Source organism: Zootoca vivipara, chromosome 1 (assembly GCF_965207765.1).
Source record: "Zootoca vivipara chromosome 1, rZooViv2.hap1.1, whole genome shotgun sequence".
Classification (NCBI taxonomy): domain Eukaryota; kingdom Metazoa; phylum Chordata; class Lepidosauria; order Squamata; family Lacertidae; genus Zootoca; species Zootoca vivipara.
This window is the reverse complement of record NC_142582.1, coordinates 68,007,558-68,026,265: the sequence shown is the minus strand read 5'-3', so window position 1 is coordinate 68,026,265 and position 18,708 is coordinate 68,007,558. Positions and strand designations below refer to the sequence as shown.

The 18,708-nt window shown below is 40.7% G+C and overlaps 1 protein-coding gene across 1 annotated transcript in view; it reads left to right on the top strand.

Annotated features, from left to right (window-relative positions):
* The window catches only part of GALNT18 (polypeptide N-acetylgalactosaminyltransferase 18), a 271,487-nt gene extending 253,925 nt beyond the window's left edge, over positions 1-17,562 (top strand). The window contains exons 10-11 of the mRNA XM_035119072.3: positions 5,370-5,534; positions 17,096-17,562. Coding sequence (XP_034974963.3) covers positions 5,370-5,534; positions 17,096-17,242 — 312 coding nt within the window. The 3' untranslated portion in view covers positions 17,243-17,562. The remainder of the gene's footprint in view (positions 1-5,369; positions 5,535-17,095) is intronic.
* Positions 17,563-18,708: the final 1,146 nt, after the last annotated feature.

The window sequence follows — 18,708 nt, the reverse complement described above, 5'->3', positions numbered from 1 at the left end:
GAAGGAAGGAAGGAAGGAAGGAAGGAAGGAAGGGGTGGCTGTATTATATCATTATTTATGTTCTTGGATAAATGTAAATATACAACTTATTTATACTCTAAGGAATTAAGGCAATATGTATTAGTATTTCTTAAGGTAGTAACATGAGAACATAGAGCTAGTGCTGGTATAATGCAGAGATTATACCACTGTACTGGCTTTGGGGCCCTTACACTTGATCCTCAGTGCTTTTTCAGTTGTGTACTAAAAGCTTAAGACAAAGCCAGAGATTTGTGAAAACAGTAGGTCTATTTTTTGCCCCTAAGGAAGAACTTCAATTGCTAGAGGGTTCAAGTTACAATCTGCGCTTCTGCATTCATAGCAGTGGGCTTGGGATACTTAGAAAGCAAGAGTCTCTTTTGTATGAATCCTGACAACTGGCAAAAAAATAGCTTTCTGTTGTTTGAATGCTGGTACCCAGGTGGCGCTGTGGTTAAACCACTGATCCTAGGGCTTGCTGATCAGAAGGTCGGCGGTTCGAATCCCTGTGACGGGGTGAGCTCCCGTTGCTTGGTCCCAGCTCCTGCCAACCTAGCAGTTCGAAAGCACGTCAAAGTGCAAGTAGATAAATAGGAACCGCTACAGCGGGAAGGTAAACGGCGTTTCCATGTGCTGCTCTGGTTTGCCAGAAGCGGCTTTGTCATGCTAGCCACATGACCTGGAAGCTATACGCCGGCTCCCTCGGCCAATAATGCGAGATGAGCGCGCAACCCCAGAGTCGGTCACGACTGGACCTAATGGTCAGGGGTCCCTTTACCTTTACCTTTTACATCATAATGGTGGAAAAAGCAGATATATTTTCACTCACAAACTAAGCAATGATTTTATCCCTCTATAAAGGTTTTGTCAAGTGCATACAGCGTTTTAGAAAAATAAGCAAAGCATATTCCATTTATAACCCCAAAACAATTTCTAAAAGGACAAAGGAAACGACAAGAAAGAAAAGTAGGATTTCAAAAAAGATTTAACCAGCCGTTTTACTCTTGCATATTTAGAAAAACTCAAGGCCTGATCCAGCAAAAGCTAAGCATGTTAAAACATACTGATTTAAATAGCATAGAGTTAAGTAAGTACTTTAATTATACAGTAGAAATCATTAGTTCTGAAGTATCTGATGTTGACTGGAGTGTGTCTGTGTTTGACGTCTCAGGGTATAGTTTTTCATTACAAAAAGATCAATAGAAAATAATTCAGAAGTATTGATTTAAATGACATTTATTTCCAAATAAGTATATATTTAGGAGTCTCATGTTGATCATTTAAGTACCACTGCTATTTAAATTTCAAAGATTTTATTGTTATTTTGTTTTGTACCATGTGCTTCATTTTTGTGCTTCAATGCATTTCCGCTGCTTTCTATAAATGACAATATAAGTCATGCTTTACCTTTCATGAGATTTTACTTTGAGATCTGTATTTCTGGGTTGCTTCAGTCCTCAATGTAAAATCTACTACCAGCCTCAGTACTCCTTGCAAGGAGAGATTTCAGTGCTTCAGTCTAGGCTGAGCAAAAATCAGGTAAAAGACAATAAAATCCAAACATTTTTGGAAATGTAGGGAAAGGTGATATGTGATTGCAAGTTTGAAAGGGGGCGGGGGGATGAGTATGTGCACTTTTAACAAAGCCTTAATTCCTTGTGATCAGTTTCCATAGATGTGTACTACAAACATGGATGTCAGAGAGTTCTGATGGAAATGGGAGCAGAAATTGCTGATGTTTGCTAATTCATCCTGTATTGGGAATGGAAATAAAACCAGCAAATACAATCAGTGTTCACTACTATTTCTTTCAGACCACAAACGATACAAGATTAACACACACACACACCCCAATTTGGATTGTGTTCACTTTAAATCGAAATGAATGGGATGGAATAACATAAGGACAATGTAACGTGCACATTATATGTAATTTATGTAATTAATTATGTAAATTACACAAGTTACGTACTTCTTTTCCACAGCAAGGCATATAACCTAGTTTTTGGTGTAAACTGCTACGGAACAAAACAGTGATGAATGCAGGGCAAAATGGCAAATGATGCCTTCTTAAATCTCAAATTACAAATGATCCAAATAATCATCAGTTCATGCCCTAAAAAGGCAGAGAAAATGATAAGGGTGTTGGCACTAGGACTATAAAAAGCAATATCACTGCAAGGCTGACAGTTTTGTCATTCAAAGGGGGGAAAGTTACCAGCTAGAAAGTAAACTACCATTCCCGAATCCACTCATTTCAAATGCGCAACAGCACACCATTCTCCTGTGTGTTTTCACTTGGAAAAGCTGCCATAAGGATCAGGAATAGCTTTCAGGCTGGAAAATTGGTGTACATTAAGCTTTCACCAGGGAGCTTGCAATTTATCTTTCAGATAATCATCTTGTGTTAAGTTGGACACCTTGCTGTAACTTTTTGCTACACCATAGACCAGGCCTCAATGAATAATTTACAGTGATGGGAGCATTCTTCATCAAGTGAAGTCTTTATCATTTACAGTGGGTTTTCAAAGTTTGTTATTAACTTCGTGTCAAATGTTCATCCCATGATAGCTTGGCAACATTTTATTGTTAGCATTACTGGAGTCAAGATTTCCCCTTTGAAGAGGATGCCGTTTCCCTGGGCAGAAATTCTATATCTTACCTAGGATGATGTACTTAAGAAATGTGGGGGTGGCTGAGAAAGTACAGTTATTAATCTATTTTAGGAGGCTCGGCAGTCACCATTGCTTGCATGCTAAGGATCTCAAGACATAAAGCGGGCAGAGCAAAAGGATTAGCTGTAGATGATAGGGTGGGAAATGACTGAGACCCTGTGGGGAGCTGCTGCCAGTCAGAATAGCTGGAACACAACTACAACAAAAAGTCTGACTGACCTGGTATAAGGCAATTTCCTGCGTTCCTGTGTTAATCACAGTTAGTTCATCCCCCTAAAATATGTCTTCACCACCTCCCTCTTCTTGTCTGGTGTAGTGATTAGGGTGTCAGACTAAGATCTGGAAGGCCAAGTTCAAATTCCTTGGCTGTGACACTCACTGGGTTACCTTGAGCCCAGTTACTGCCTCTCAGTCTAACCTAGCTCACGAGGATTAAATGAGGAGAGGGGGAGCACTAGGTACTCCACCTTGAGCTCCTTGGAAGAAAAGGTAAGGTGTAAACGCAATCAATCAAATGTTTGCATGTCACAGTTCTGTTGAATTGTCCCCCACTGGTGGCAGCTATTTAAATTTTAAAACTGTGCCGGTTAATTGCTTCCATGCAATTAATGTCACGTCTGGTTTGGCCCTGTGCCTCTGCAATCAGGGATGATTAAATGAAAAGCCAATAAGACTTGGTCCAATGGGAACAAATGGACTTTCAAGTGAACTTGGCTTGGATCAAGCTGCAATATCAGTGTTGATGTTCTATCATTCTTTATTAGGTTGTTGACAAGAGCTTGCAAATATTTTTGATATGGAAGAAGTATAAGAGAGACCATAGATGAAGTTATATGAACCCAAATAATCAAAATTATCTGCAAAAGCAGCATGAATGAATGATAGAAGTGAGCTTTTTACAGCTCCTTCTGATCTGGAATTAACTTCTATATTGATCTGTCCTAATACCCTACTCAACTTTTATATGCTGCCATTTACTCCATATCTACTCCAAGAATTTGCTGCAGTAAACACAAATCCCTGCCCTGATCTGCAGAGCCCCCGACTGTTCTATGTGTGCTCTTTCTTCCTCCTCCTTTGTGCTTAATATTTTACGACAAAGTACTCACTGTTGCATGTACAAATATGATGTCAATTATCACAGCATCAATAATAAATAAACAGATACCAAGAAGTGCTATCAAGACCCACGAGAAGGCATTTCCCTCAAACTTTTCTAAAACACAAGTCTATATGGAGTGTGAAGACTCACACATCATCCATTTCGGTGATTAACATTTAATGGTGGAGCAACAATAAGATCACACAATCGCTATCTTCGGCACTGCCCACATGCTTGGATGCTTCTTGAAGCCTGATCTAGTTAGACAACTTGTGCCTTTGAAAGAACGAGACAAGTGTGATTGTTAGCAGTCTCTGTGGTATGAAGGTGCCGGGAGTGCCATCTGTTGAGATCCAGAGTGAGATGTCAGTTGAGTCAGAGCAGAAGAACGTATTATCTGTCTTAATGACAACAGAGACTTCTCAGAGCCACATAAAAGACTTTCATCAAGAGATTCAAAGGCCTCCTTTTTGTTAATATCATCAACAATTATCTACCAGTCTTGAAGATCATATATGGCATGAAGTGAATCCAAAGCCAGGTCATTTCTCATCACTGTGTTTCTAGAGCAAATGTCAGCCTACATTCTGTATTTTGTATCATTCTGGTGCAATTGCTTTAGTCAATGTTGATTACATGGGCCACCTTTATTTAGCACTCCAACATTCAAGTACTCCAGCTTGAACAATTTGGCTTGTGTGTATACATTACAGAATATACACACATATACACAGTTCCTTTCACCAAATGTTTTACCTATGGTGCCTTGGCCCCTCTGAATTGTGCCCCTGCATTCTCAGTACCTAGGACTTTCCTCCCCCATGTGAATGATTATAAAACCGATCTGGCACCTTTTTGATAATAAGCGCAAGTGGTCTATTTCTAGACAATTCTGTTATTCTATCCTGATTGAAGTGGAGCACATCCCTTTTGTATAGGTCTATCTTGTCCGAAAATATTCTCCAGACCCCTCCTCCCAACACCATTAAATAGATATCTAAAAACTTATGCTCAGAAAGATAGATGTTCTAGTTCTTGCTTTCCAATTAAGACAGTGGGTAGCTAACAAGAGGAGGGCCTTTTTGGTAGTAGCACATCTGCTATGGAATAGCTTCTCCAGAAAGGCTCACCAACTACCTTCTTTATGGTATTTTCAGCACCAGGTGAAGCATCAAGTATTTTAAACTTTTCTGTGAAATTCATGCTGTGCATTGATTTATGCTGTTGTATCTTGCCTACTTTTATTGTTTGTTAACCTGTAAACTCCTGCACTACAATTATTAAATTAAGATGAAGAATACAGATGGTAATACCTAGGTAACTTTTACCACAGTGTGCATGAACTATATTGTCCTACCAAGCAGGTAGCTTGATCTGCCTTCTCTCACCTCTGTTTGATAACTCCTCAAATGATATTTTGAAAACTTTGAAATATCACACTGCTTCTTACTAGAAAAAAGGACTTTTGGTTGCTGAAGCGTGGTGTGGGATTCAGTTCAGGTCCATGCATTGGTTTCTCATAGAAATGTTGCCTGCGTCTTCAAAGCCCTAAATGTGTTGTTTTCTCATTGCAGAACGTATATTACACAGGTAACCAGCAGTTCCATGTGGGTGTTCTAAGTCCTACCATTGATGATGATGACAACAGATGCCTGGTAGATGTGAACGGCAGACCCCGACTAATTGAATGCAGTTATGCCAAAGCCAAAAGGATGAAGCTTTACTGGCAATTTACTCAGGTGATTTTTATTTCAAAACGAAACACGAGTTTGCAGCTTTCACTGAATTATGAATGACTTCTCAGCTCTGCAAATAAGAAATGGCTGTGTTACTTTGAAGCGCAAATGGTAGATGAGATGGGAAGCCTCTGCCTCTGGTCGGTGTTACTTCAGACTGCAGGTATGAAGGCTTAAGCCAGGGATAGGGTGCCATTTTCATAGCAAGGTATGCATTCCCTCATGGACAGCTTGCCAGTAGTCGGTGCGGCCAGATAAAAAAGTGGGTGGGGCCAGATAAAAAATGGATGGGAACACATAAATGTCTCATAACTTTGTATAATAAGCTTCATTCTATTCACTTGGAAGCCAGAGGTTTCTACATGCCCTCCCCAAAACATGTTTTCCTCTTCCATCCAGAAAAGCAAGAGACACTATCACAGTTCAAGGACATGTTCTAGCAAAGCAAAAGCATTTGAGGAGGGCGTGGATCAGGGCTGGTGAGGGAGAAACCTGGAAACAGTCCCAAGGGTTGAATAGAGAGGCCTCAACAGTCATATTGGGCCAATAGAAATGAGGTTCTCCATTTCTGGTTTCCATGATGGAATGCTCCCCCCCCCCCAACCCAAAAAAGATCCCAACCTATAGAAAACCTAGGGAGACATCAGAGAGAGGACTGGATAACTGGGAGGGAGGTCAAATTTGTGCATGGATATGCATAGTGGCATCCCTTTTGAATCCTTGTCACCATCTTTACAAGTGGTGGTGTCCATGAAATAACGCTGCAAGTTAAAAATAGATGTCAGAAAACACTCCTCCTAACACCCACAGACAAAGCTCTGAAGAAGGGAAGATGAAGCTCCTTTCTTTGTCTCCTGATGATAAGAGGCAAAGGAATAATTAAAGGCATGCTGTTCAGAAAGGATTGTTTTGCTAATACCCAGTGTGATTAAAGTGTTGTTGTTTCAGAACACATAATGTGATGCAAAGTAGGTTTGCATGCTGTAAGCTACAAGGAAACTAATGAGAGTAATCAAGGACTCCAAGAGATGTTTGCACATTGTATTGTATTTGCTTCCATTTCATCTAGCAAAACGAGTATGCCTCTCTGAGAAAATGAAAAAAATCTGTTTATAAGAATGCTCAACTGATCATATTTTAACTTTTACAGCATTGTGAAAATGCACAGGGTAGGGCAGCGCTGCCATCCTGAATGAAACTATAAACTTGAGAGTAGTCCTTATGGCCTATGTGAAATTACAGTGGAGTAAATTGTTTTGAGTGCCTGTATGAAAACAGAGTGCTTTAAATATCCTGCTACACCAAACTTTCCAGCGGAGTTAAAGCTCAAGCCAACGACAATAACAAAGCTCCAAACAACTTTCACAGGCCTTCCAAATCCTGGTTTCCCTTTCCATGCTATTCATTATTGTTCTGGTTAAATTCAGCTTCTTATCCTAGCATTTGGAAAGCACATATAAATGCCTAGTCACCCAGGAAGCTTTTGACTACCATTACGGAGCTATTTGGGTAGTGAAGATCTCATGGTACTACCGGTAGGTTCCAAAACAGCTGGAAAAGGTCTGTGAAGCAAGCCCTAACACAGCATTTGGAGGGAAGGCCAAAGGAGACGTATTGCAGTCTTTTTACTGCATTTATTGTAAGAATATCTTTTTTAAAAAAAACCACATTGCATTATAAACTAGATTGCAGCGTTCAGCAGCCAAAACGTTTGAGTGACAAGGCGTTTGAGAACCAAGGTACGAGTGTGTGTGTGTGTGTGTGTGTGTGTGTATAAATTGAGTGTATTGTAACCCATTCACTCCCAAACCATGACTGCCATATTTAAAGCATGTTCTTAGGCCATTTTCGAGTGTGGTAGTATGGGGTTGAAAGAGGTTGTGCATAAGCAACAATCAAGAGAGAATGTAGCCTGAAGAACTTTATGTCTACCTCCACTGCCAGAGGCAATAGGCCTCTGAATACCAGTTGCTGGGAATCACAAGTAGGGAGAATCCTCTTAGAGTCAGAACCTGCTTGTGGGCTTCCCATAGGCATCCAATTAGCTGCTGTGAGAACAGAATGCTAGGTTAAATGGGCTTTGGCTTGATCAGCAGGATCCTTTTTATGTTCTTATAGCAATATAAGACATGTCCATGGAGTCAGGGGAAGTTAAATTCAGCATCGTGGAAGTGCTTGCCTGCTGACCGGCTGAGGCAACCCAGTTGTTACCTGACTGCTTTTGCCGCATGTGTATTCCAGGCACTAAGGGCATTAGAGCTAACCCCCCCCCCTTGGTAGGGGTTCATTTCCAGTGGCCTTACATTGGTTCTCTGTTTCATTTGTATGTCAAGTGACGAACCTGTGTTGACTAGGCTATAGACGGAATTTGAAAATGGCTTTTTGTCCTCTAGTGCCAGCAAGTGCATAAATACATCCAGAGACTGAAAGGCATTCTTAGCAGCAGTCTTGCATATTTGACATATGTAGAGCAATTCTCATGTAAAATGCTTGAGAAACAGAATTGAGAACTGTGTACAGTGCATTTTGATAAGTATTTTATTCAAAATTATAACACTGTTCTAAGTGCTGCACGAGTTTTCACATCCCAACACTCTGATATAAGGTTATATACAGATTATATGGGCCCTCAAGGCAAGGAAAGACACAGGGCATTTATATCACAAGCTGCTCTGGTTGCCCAAAGAAATATGTTTATGGAGTTTAAAGTCTCAACACACCCCAACAATTCAAGAACGGCTACTGAAAGCAGATGATTTATCCATCAATGAAAAACATACCGTAGTTTACAGAAAACAAAATAACACGCAGTTTGATATTTTTACCTCCTCCACCCCTTCCTCTAGGGAGTGTCTTGGGCCAAATTAATGTATGGTCTTGATAACGACATGTCCCAGGCTCAGAGGCTTTTGCTGTTTGTTTTTAACTCCTCCACCCATAAAAGCCATTATTTATTTCTTCTTATAACTTTGAAAAGTCTTATTGCACCTAGCCCAGCCTTCTGTTCTTACAGTGGCTAACCAGTGACCAGCTTTTGGAAGCCACAAGTAGGATACATATTGGTGCAATGCAACTGATATTCAGAGGCAAGATGCTTCTGTTACTGGAAGTCTACAAACAACCCCATGACAGCTAAGCATTCTCAGGAGTCTTTGGTGAGGAACTTTTATCGCCCCAATCTTCATGCTTATTTTCAATCTCAAATCTAAAAGGTTAGTAAAGTGTGACTTACTTAACTCTAATTTATGTATCTGTTTCTGCTTTATTCAGGCAGCTAAAGTCTCAGCACACCCCAACAATTCAATTTCATTTAAACTGGGGAGAGGGGAAATTGTGTTTTCATTGGTGAAAACATATACCAATCTCCCTAAATTATGTGAATGTACTTGTTTTTCAAGCCTATTTGTTGAAATTGCTTCTCCATATGTGCTTTGAGACTACTTTTAATGAGACTTCTTTCTGGGAACAGTAACATCAGGGATCTCAGAGAACAGGATGAAATCGCAACCTATATAGTCAACCACATGCTTCATATGCAATTTGCTCTATGGCAAATGAAGCGGCTTATGGGAAATGCTGGCTCCATTCTTATTTGGGCAAACATTTCTACCCATTTTCAACACACCACCCAACCGAAAAACAAACATGGTTACTAAGGTAACATCCCCCCCCCCCAATCAGTTTTGTTCATGACACATTAAAATCCTTCTGTTGAGCACTTTACTTTTCCAGCATACGTCCTTTTAGATGCCCAGCGACACCTGTTAGAAGGTATATGGTTCTGAGGTCCAAAGAAGTATTGCTGATGCCTCTACTTAACATTTCTGTCACAGCACTTCTTCCCATTCATCATCTCCCTGCATTGCTAGCACTGCTTGGTAGTTATTAAAGGACCCTCTGAGTATAATTATGCCCTGTTGGGATGCACCACATTGAGTGGTCTAAATGTTAACTAAACTCAGCAGAAGCACAAAGCAAAATTGATGTTGTGGTAACATTATACAGCTGCTAAGTAACCATGCAAATGGTACACCCATCCTAAATAATTTAACACGTTTCACCATCTTTTGCTGTGGCTCATAATTGTTCCCCAGAAATAGCCTGTCAGGCTGAAATAGTGCACTACTCTCCTTAGTTTAACAATACAATAAAAACACTGGGATGCTGAAGAGAGAGTAAAAGAAGGAAGCTTACATTCAGTATTTTCCAAGTGATTTTTACCATCTTTTCTACTTGACTTCTTTGCTGTTGCTTTTTGTCTTGTTTGCTCAAGATTTGGGTTGTTTTTCTTTGGCTGGAGAAGGGGCTGTTAGAAAAAGGATAAACTGAAAACTAGAAACAATTAAGGCTCATGTTTTATCGTCCAGCTTTCAGCTAAATTCTACAGCTCTGGCTGACTTTACAACAACCATATCCACAAGTGGAATCCATGTAGACCAGGGGTCCCCAGACTACGGCCCGGGGGCCGGATGTGGCCCAATTGGCCTGCCAATCCAGCCCGCCGCCGCCCGCTCTTACAGCGCGCAGCGTGGCAGCGCTCTTCCGGGTCGGGAAAAAAGCGCCGAAAATCCTTTGTGCGCATGCGTATGGGCCTCTCCCGACCCGGAAGAGGTAATTTCTGGTGCACTTCCGGGTCGGGGGAGGCCCATACGCATGTGCACAATGGATTTTCGGCGCTTTTTCCACCCTGGAAGCGCGCCGCCACACCAGTAAGCGCCCGTGCGCATGCGCACGGGCACGCACTCCCCCGCCCGCCAGCCCGCACAGGCACACGCTCCCCGTCCTCCGGCCCGCCGCGCAATCGGCGCAGTGGGAATCGGCCCAAACGCCGGTAAGTCTGGGGACCCCTGATGTAGACTGAGTACATTGGAAGGAATAATAATAATAATAATAATAACAATAATACCGGTAATAAATTTTTATTTATACCCCGCCCTCCCCAGTCAAAACCGGGCTCAGGGCGGCTCACACCAATAAAATTACAATAAAACATAAAAAGCAGATTAAAATACAGTATTAAAATTTAAAATGAAGCCTCATTTTAAGTAGTCCATAAATCCAAGCCATGAGGGAGGAAAACACAGGGGTCAGACTAAGTCCAACCCAAAGGCCAGGCGGAACAGCTCTGTCTTGCAGGCCCTGCGGAAAGATGACAAATCCCGCAGGGCCCTGGTCTCCTGTGAAAGCGCGTTCCACCAAGTTGGGGCCTATACTGAAAAGGCCCTGGTCCTACCGGTAGTAGAGGCCAATCTAGCCACCTTATGACTTGGGATCTCCAGAGTATTGTTGTTTGTGGACCTTAAGGTCCTCCACGGGGCATACCAGGAGAGGCGGTCCCGTAGGTACGAGGGTCCTAAGCCGCATAGGGCTTTAAAGGTCAAAACCAGCACCTTAAACCTGATCCTGTACTCCACCGGGAGCCAGTGCAGCTGGTAAAGCACTGGATGAATGTGATCCCGCGGCTGGGACCCCGTAAGGAGCCTCGCTGCGGCATTCTACACCCACTGGAGTTTCTGGGTCAGCTTCAAGGGCCGCCCCGCGTAAAGCAAGTTACAATAATCAAGCCTGGAGGTGACCGTCGCATGGATCACATGGACCGTCGCATGGATCACATGGACCGTCGCATGGAAGCAATATTGTGACCACTGTCTCCATTCTGATCTCCATGTGTCCATTGGGCTACAAGAAAGAAGGATCCCCATTCATGTAGTAGAGAGCGTCTATGCAGAAAAAGCTCAATGCCAGCCTCCCACAGCCTGGTGTTTTTCAGACTTTTTGACTACAAGGTCCATCAGTGCCTGCCAGCAGAGCCAGGGGTCAGGGATTATGGGAGTTGTAATCCAAAACCTCTGGAGGGCACCAAGTCAGGGAAGGCCACTGAAAAGCCCATGAGCACAGCGAAAGTGGAGCTGCGGACAGCAGCTGACACAGTCCTGTTGCTCCTCCACATGTTCAAAGAATTGAGAAGTTGGAAGGACCACAAGGGTTGTCTAGTCCACCTCCCTGCATCTTCTATGCCACATAGTTTCCAGATGTGTGAAAAGGACTGAAATGCCGCTCTACAGTACTTTTGATTTACTTCATGCAGGGGTAGATTTGCTGGTGCATTGTTTTGAGGTGATCATCTCTGTTTAAGAAGCTGGCAGTTGCTCTCTTGTTTTGCTTTGCTGAAAGTATCACCACTACAGCAGATCCTCTTGCAGGCTGGAATTGTGTGTTCTGGGATTCTTGTTTGATTATAGAAATGAGTCTTTTCATGAGGAAAAAGTTAACTGGGAGAGAGGCGTGGCATTAAACTTTCTTATAAACTTTGGGAGAGCAATAAATACAGCAGCAGCAGTACCTTCTCCCTGATGCTTTTTATTTAGCAGTTCTCTCCATATTTTATGGGTGTATCTAAAATATAAAGTAACCTGAGTGAAGCCTTTGATAGGCAGCCAGCTTTAATGGAGCTTTCTTTTTGACAGCCATGTTTTTCTCTCTCCCCTCTCCTACTGATGGTTTGGGGTGTGTTTGTGTCAACACAGACTTCTTGCCTGCACTGAATTATTTAGGTTTAAAGAAGATGGCTGAGTTTGCTTCCATGGGAGCCAAGTGTTCACACACATTCATTGGCAGTTGTAGCCATCAGCTCCTAATGCTTCAAGTGGGAATGCACCTTCTATTGAGAATTGGGGCTCAGATTTTGCAGGCGTAATACCTGGTTTCTGTGGGGCTACAGCAAGGGTTTTATTTTGGGTAGGCGGTATATGTTGTAGTTAATGTCTTCCCCTCTCTGTTGCAGAGGGACCTGGGAGACTTTATTAGGTGTTGGTGGTGGAGGAAGATTGAAGCACTTGTTTGCAGATGGGGAGAATTTTTGCATGTTGATATCACAGGCTTCGTAAGGGTCCTATCTAGACTGTCAGTATTTGTCTCCCTTTTCCGTAATACTAGAACTCATGGGCATCCAAAGAAACTGAATGTTTAGATTCAGGACAGAAAAAAGAAATATTCATGCAGTGCATAGTTGAACTATGCAACTTGCTCCCACAGGAGGCAGTGATGGCCACCAACCTAGATGGCTTTAAAAGAGGAATAGACAAATTCATGAAAGAGAGGGCTGTCAAAGGCTACTAGTCACGTGGGGTATGCTTTGTCTCTGCAGTTGGAAGCAGTAATGTTTCTGAACACTAGTTTCTGGAAATCACAGGGGAAAGTGCTTTTGCTCTCAAATCCTGCATGCCGAGGCCTCTGGTTGTCTGCTGAGAACAGGATGCTAAACTATGTGGGTCATTGGCCTGATCCAGCAGACTCTTTTTATGTTCTTATGTACAGGGGAGAATCAACTGCATGCCAAGAAATTTAGTGGATAAAAGTACTCTGATACTCCTGCAGAACAAACCCATTTTTAAAAAGCAAGCAAACTTTTTGTGTTAAAGAAAATGACTGGAAAATGCACTAAAAAGTGTGGGATAGCAATTGGTTGACAGAAATCCACCCAAACAAAGCAGGATAAATGTTCGGTAAATGGCAGGTGTTGAATAACCTCCATGTAAATAGTTCAGAATTAATGCACAATAAACAACAGATAATCTCAGTTCTTAATCCAGTTCAGCCCTATTAAACTCAGTAGGGCTTGCGTTATTAACTTTCCTTCAGTATTTAATTTCCATTGCCATATCCCAGTGTCTTCCAGCCGGATTTAAATTGTCTTTATTAAAATGTCTTAATTTTTAAAAGTATTAGATGTTCATATATAAAATAGTTGTTAAGTACTACAAAAATAATATAAATGGTTATCCAGTATAGCATTCCCCATTATAGGGGAAATAGATTGCAAGAGTTGATGTTAATGAAAAGTATAAATGCATGCATATTTTGAGGACATTTTTGAATATTCTAATACAAGCATTCAGTCAGATTCATCATTATACTTCATTATTGTAATTTGCAAAATAGAAAATCACTATGCAAGTCAAGAATCTCAGTAAAGGAAACAGTTTCCCACAACTGGGACAGAAAGGTTAGCAAAAAGTATTTTTTGATCATGTATAATGGCTTTCCTTGTCACTTTGGCAGGAAAACGTAACTACTATAGAGATAGACTTCTGAATAGCAAGACTTCAGTCCTGAGTGGCTCTTTCACTCATGGTAGGGACTCTGATCTAATGCAGACTCCCATTCTGGAAGGGAGAGGCAAGGAGACTTTTGCCAAATCCACTTTCCCCTGATCTGCACTGTGGAGAATATCCCAGACATCTGGAGTAGGTTTTCTGGAGGGTGAAGAAGAAAAGAAAAATAAACAAAGATTTTTTTTTCAGGGGCAGAGTTTTTGCACTTTGAATTTTCAGTATATTGCAGTTCCTTTTGGGAAGCTCAGCTTTGTGAAAGTCATCCCTATTCACTGAATCTGTGGTGTTCTAAGAGGATTGGCTTTGCATAACGGCACAGTAAGAACACTGAGGAAAAGGAAATAACATGTCAACCATCCTGAAATATTTCCATGAAGGGCGGTATATAAATCTAATAAATAATAACAACAAAAACTGTAGCAAACCTAGGTTAAAAAAAAACCCAAATCCTTACTGTGGTTATACCACATTGGTTGTTGAACATGAAACCTTGGATCTTATACTGAATATGGTTATATAACTCATAGAATGTGCTCCTTTCTTACTGGATTGTTGCAAACTCCATACTGGTGTAAGGAACAGACCTTATGGGAGAGAGCCAACACCTTTCCAGTAGATTTGGCAGGACTTTCCTTCCTCCTCACTGCAACCCCCAATCTGCATTGGAGGGGATGCCAACACCCCAGAGCCAGTTTTGGGGTGCACAGGGGGCTGCAGGAGAGAGGGTTGGTAGGTCCCATTTGCACAAGCAAGACACCACAGTTGGCTGTTGCCCTCCTGTAATTCACTGACCCATTGCTGTGGTGTAATAATAATGTTTCATGCTAATTTATCACAGGATAATTAATTACAGCCTTTCATTTCATATCTTGAATGTGTAAACTGTCTTGTCTTAGGAAATTGTCCAATAGTTGCATCATGGGGCAATAGTTGCAACTACCGGTATGAAACAATTAGTTGGGTCAATATAATCACTCAGTGACTTGCCACTTACTAGTTGCAGTCTTCCAGTCAGTCAACCAAAGTCAAGACTTATATGAATTAGATAATTGATATATGAGCAGTCCATCTCCTCTTCATGTCCGCTCCAATGGGCATGAGTCAATCCAGTACTTCAGTCTAGTAGTGCAAAACTGATTTGTAGTATACTGAACGCTGATACAGCTAATGGGTGAGCAGAGAATGGGGTTAAAATAATTCAATAAATTATTTGTTGTGAATCGTTCAACTAGGAATATATGCTATGCACAATTGGACGCCATTATCCTTTTTAAGTACCCAATCTTTGTACAACTCCTGCTTTTATCTCCCTTTATCCCTTTTATCTACATAGCTGCTTTTGTCTTAATAGTGACTAACACTTCAAACTCAACCTTGAGAATCTGACTTCTATTCAGCAGAAAGGGAAAGGGAAGAAAGTATATTCTTCTTTTTTCGCCATTGAAGGAAAAAAAAACAAGAGATTGAAATTAATAGAATTTATCAGAATCACAAATCATAGGATGATATTAAGTTTGGACAACAATGTCAGGATAAGATTAATAGTGCTTTTCCCGATTAAGTAGCTCAATCTCTCCCTTTGTTATAGGAGTCATTCATAGCCTTTCAGAGAAAACATAACCTTGAAAGCAGGTGGTAACTAGCATTCCTTAAGCTCTAATCTTGTATTAGGAGTATGGTAAATGAAATTGTTTGAGAGATTCTTTTTATATATATTGACATCAAATTATGCTTTATTGGCTCATCTGGCATAATTCACAACCCTCAGAACACCTGCAGGACCCCCGGGTATAGGGCAGTATATAAACTCAATAAACAATAAAATAATAATAATAAATGCACCCATCTCCTGCTTTAAGGCCAGTTACCCAACCAGAATGGTGGGAAACTGGATTCTTTTTCCTTTGTGATACTATCCTGGTTGGGATTAAAACTTTGAGACTAGAGATAGTTTACAGAGCAATAGAAGACAGGAAACCAGCTGGCTGGTGATGATGCCATGCAGTCTGCTTCTGATCTCACAATCTTAAAGTAGAATATAGAAGGAAGTGGCTGACATTCGAGTGAGGATCTGTTAGATACTGGGCAGGTTTTATCCTGTCCTTGGACTGGATAGTCCTTCAAATAGAGGACTCTCCTATGTAAAGTAGGACACCTGGCCACCTTAATTAATTTGTTGCTTTAAAGTGTTACTTTAAGAAGCCTCTTTTTCTTTTCATGACTGTTAACACAAATTTAGCATATTTTTCCATTGCTACAAGAAGCATTATATGGGGAAAATATGTGAAGTCCTAGAAGTGGAAAACTGCACTTACGTAACAGTACTGTAGTAAATCAGCCAAGTGCTGTAATATCGGGTTGCTGTTGATTTTTATACAGGCAGGATTTCACGGAATTAATTTCTGTTAAAAGCTTCCTATTTCTGTTGAAATGACAATTGTTACATTTTATTCCATTTTTGAAGCACTCCATATGAAGGATCTCAAAATGCTTTCTCAATACAATTGAGTCTTAGAACAGAATGGAGAAGGTGTTATGCAGACTTAACTAGGCAAAGACAGATGTGGTTTAAAAAGATATCAGGTTGTAGCAAACCAGCAATGGCAATTCTACAAATGCAAATTAAAAGCCAGCAGTTAGTTACACTGAAGTAATTCCTGTTGGTTTTAGGTAAAATGCTTAGGATTGCAGAATAGGGTTGGACAAATCTACAGAAGGCTATTTACTCTCAGGTTGGGTGTTTGCAAAGCTTCTTTCTCAACCTGCTGCCATCTTTGACATTTGCACTGGGTTTTGTAGCTTCTGTGTCTTGTAGCATAATCTCACTGCAGGTCTATTTGGGAATCTTAGCAGGACATACACTTAAACAAGTTTGCACAAGACTATATTGGCTTATAAGAGTTTATATCCTTCGCTTCTTCCCAGGAGCTGTGTACACAGGTCTAACCCCATTTTATCCTCACAACGACATTGTGATATTGCCACTTCTTGACTAGGTATTCTAAGTGGAACTGACTCTCTTGACCCAGTAAGAATCATAGAATAATAGAGTTGTAAGGGACCACAAGGGCCATCTAGTCCAACTTCCTGGAATCTTTTGCCCAGTCTGGGGCTCGAACCCACAACCCTGCAGTTAAGAGTCTCAACTGAGCTATTCCAGTGGTGAATAGTGCCTGCTGAAACATGGAAGGTTATGTAGGGGAGAGAACAATGGGTGGGCAATGCTAAAAAATACTCCTCACTGGAAGCACTCCGGATACTCTTGAGACCCCATGCTAGATCTTCATGGTTGAGCAGTGAATTGAATCTTGGTTTCAATCTGACAGTTTCCCACATGGATACTCACTTATGGCTGACTGCTGAATGACTATTAAATCCAAATGATCATGAGACGGAAGTGGTGATAGGTGACTTTTGATTAAATGTGTTTTGCTTTCTTCATTTTTAAAGGGAGGTCCAATCCAGAACAGAAAATCGAAACGTTGTCTGGAGCTGCAGGAAAACAGTGATAATGAATTTGGATTTCAACTAGTTTTACAGAAATGTTCCGGCCAGCGCTGGTCTATCACAAACATCCTGAAAAGCTTGCCATTATAGACTTTCAGGAAAAATAACAACAATCCTTCTACACAATTCTCTTGCTACTGTGTAGCAACCGTTTGCAATGTTGCCTGCTGTACTGTATATTTTTTTCTTCCTCTTTTAACCTTTGTGTGTGCGTGTATGAGTGGCTGGGTGTTGGATTTGTGGGCTGAGAAAAGAGATTTTTATTTCATAATGACATTTTCATGGCATTTATAGAGAGATGCTGAATGACAGGTAATGGTAGAATATCTTAAAATATTTTGCAACTGTAAATAGGGAACAAATGGAGAATATTTATAACTCGGACAATAAAATTTTATTGATTAAAAACACAGCCTAATACTGTCTTTGTTTGATGAGTTTGTTGCGGAACAGATTTGAGACAACCCAAGTGCTGAATAGATTTGTAATCTGCTTTTTTCTTACGCCTTTGCAAGGAACATTCCCTACATCTGTGCCACACATTCATTTACAGAGACATTCTCTTGCATAAAAATAAAAACTGTTGGCATTTCAACCATAAATAGCATTTGTGTATATTTAAAAAATACACATAACGTTTTAGAATTGCTACATGTCATTTGCCTTTCTTCATTCCTTTTTTATTTATTTGCACTGTGGTAGCACCTTAGAGATTCATTTTCCCAGGGAGTATTTAAAACACTTATATTCTATATATTTACTGATGAACACCACAGACCCCCCTTTTTAGCTTTCTTTAAAAAATAATAATATTGACTTATCTATCCTACGGGGCCCCCCACTGAGATGCCAAAGGGTTTTCTGTGACCCCACAATACCCCCTTACTATTCTTTTATAAAATGTGATGCAAAAGGGTAGAGGTAACACTATACTAAATCTCCATATATATTTTTATTCATAAAAATACCTACTTTCTCACTTCAGCCACACACCCAGGGAGCTGACCTTGGCCTGAAAAGGGTTAGCCACCCCTGTGATACCCCAAACCCAAACTATTACTAATTTATATTGGGTACTTGGGCAGATGGGCTGTTTATTTGCCAACATTTGGTGGTTATTATCTACTTTTTATTACTATTATCACATCACTTTTCTAACTGCAAAAAGTCCTACAAGAGAAGTGAATGGCTAGTGCACTGGAAAGGACAGAACCTCCACTAGTTACCTCTAATGTCTTATAATCTCTGCATGAATATATATATTAGCATGAATGCTTAATAGACAAGCAACTCTAGCACAGGCTTTACGCAAACATATGAGAATGCATGCTCAATATACAGCCCCTCTGGAAGCACCCAAAGTTAGATAGTCCCACACTGGCAGACTTAACTGCTTTATTCATTACTCTACTTTATAACAGATAATGCCACCCCCTGTTAAAGCAGTCACAAAATAAAGATAGAGATTTCAATCACAAGTTCTTACTATAATTGAAAAGCTAATATATGAAGCCTTAACTCTTCTGGGATAGGTTGAGAAAATAGGCTGCTCTCAG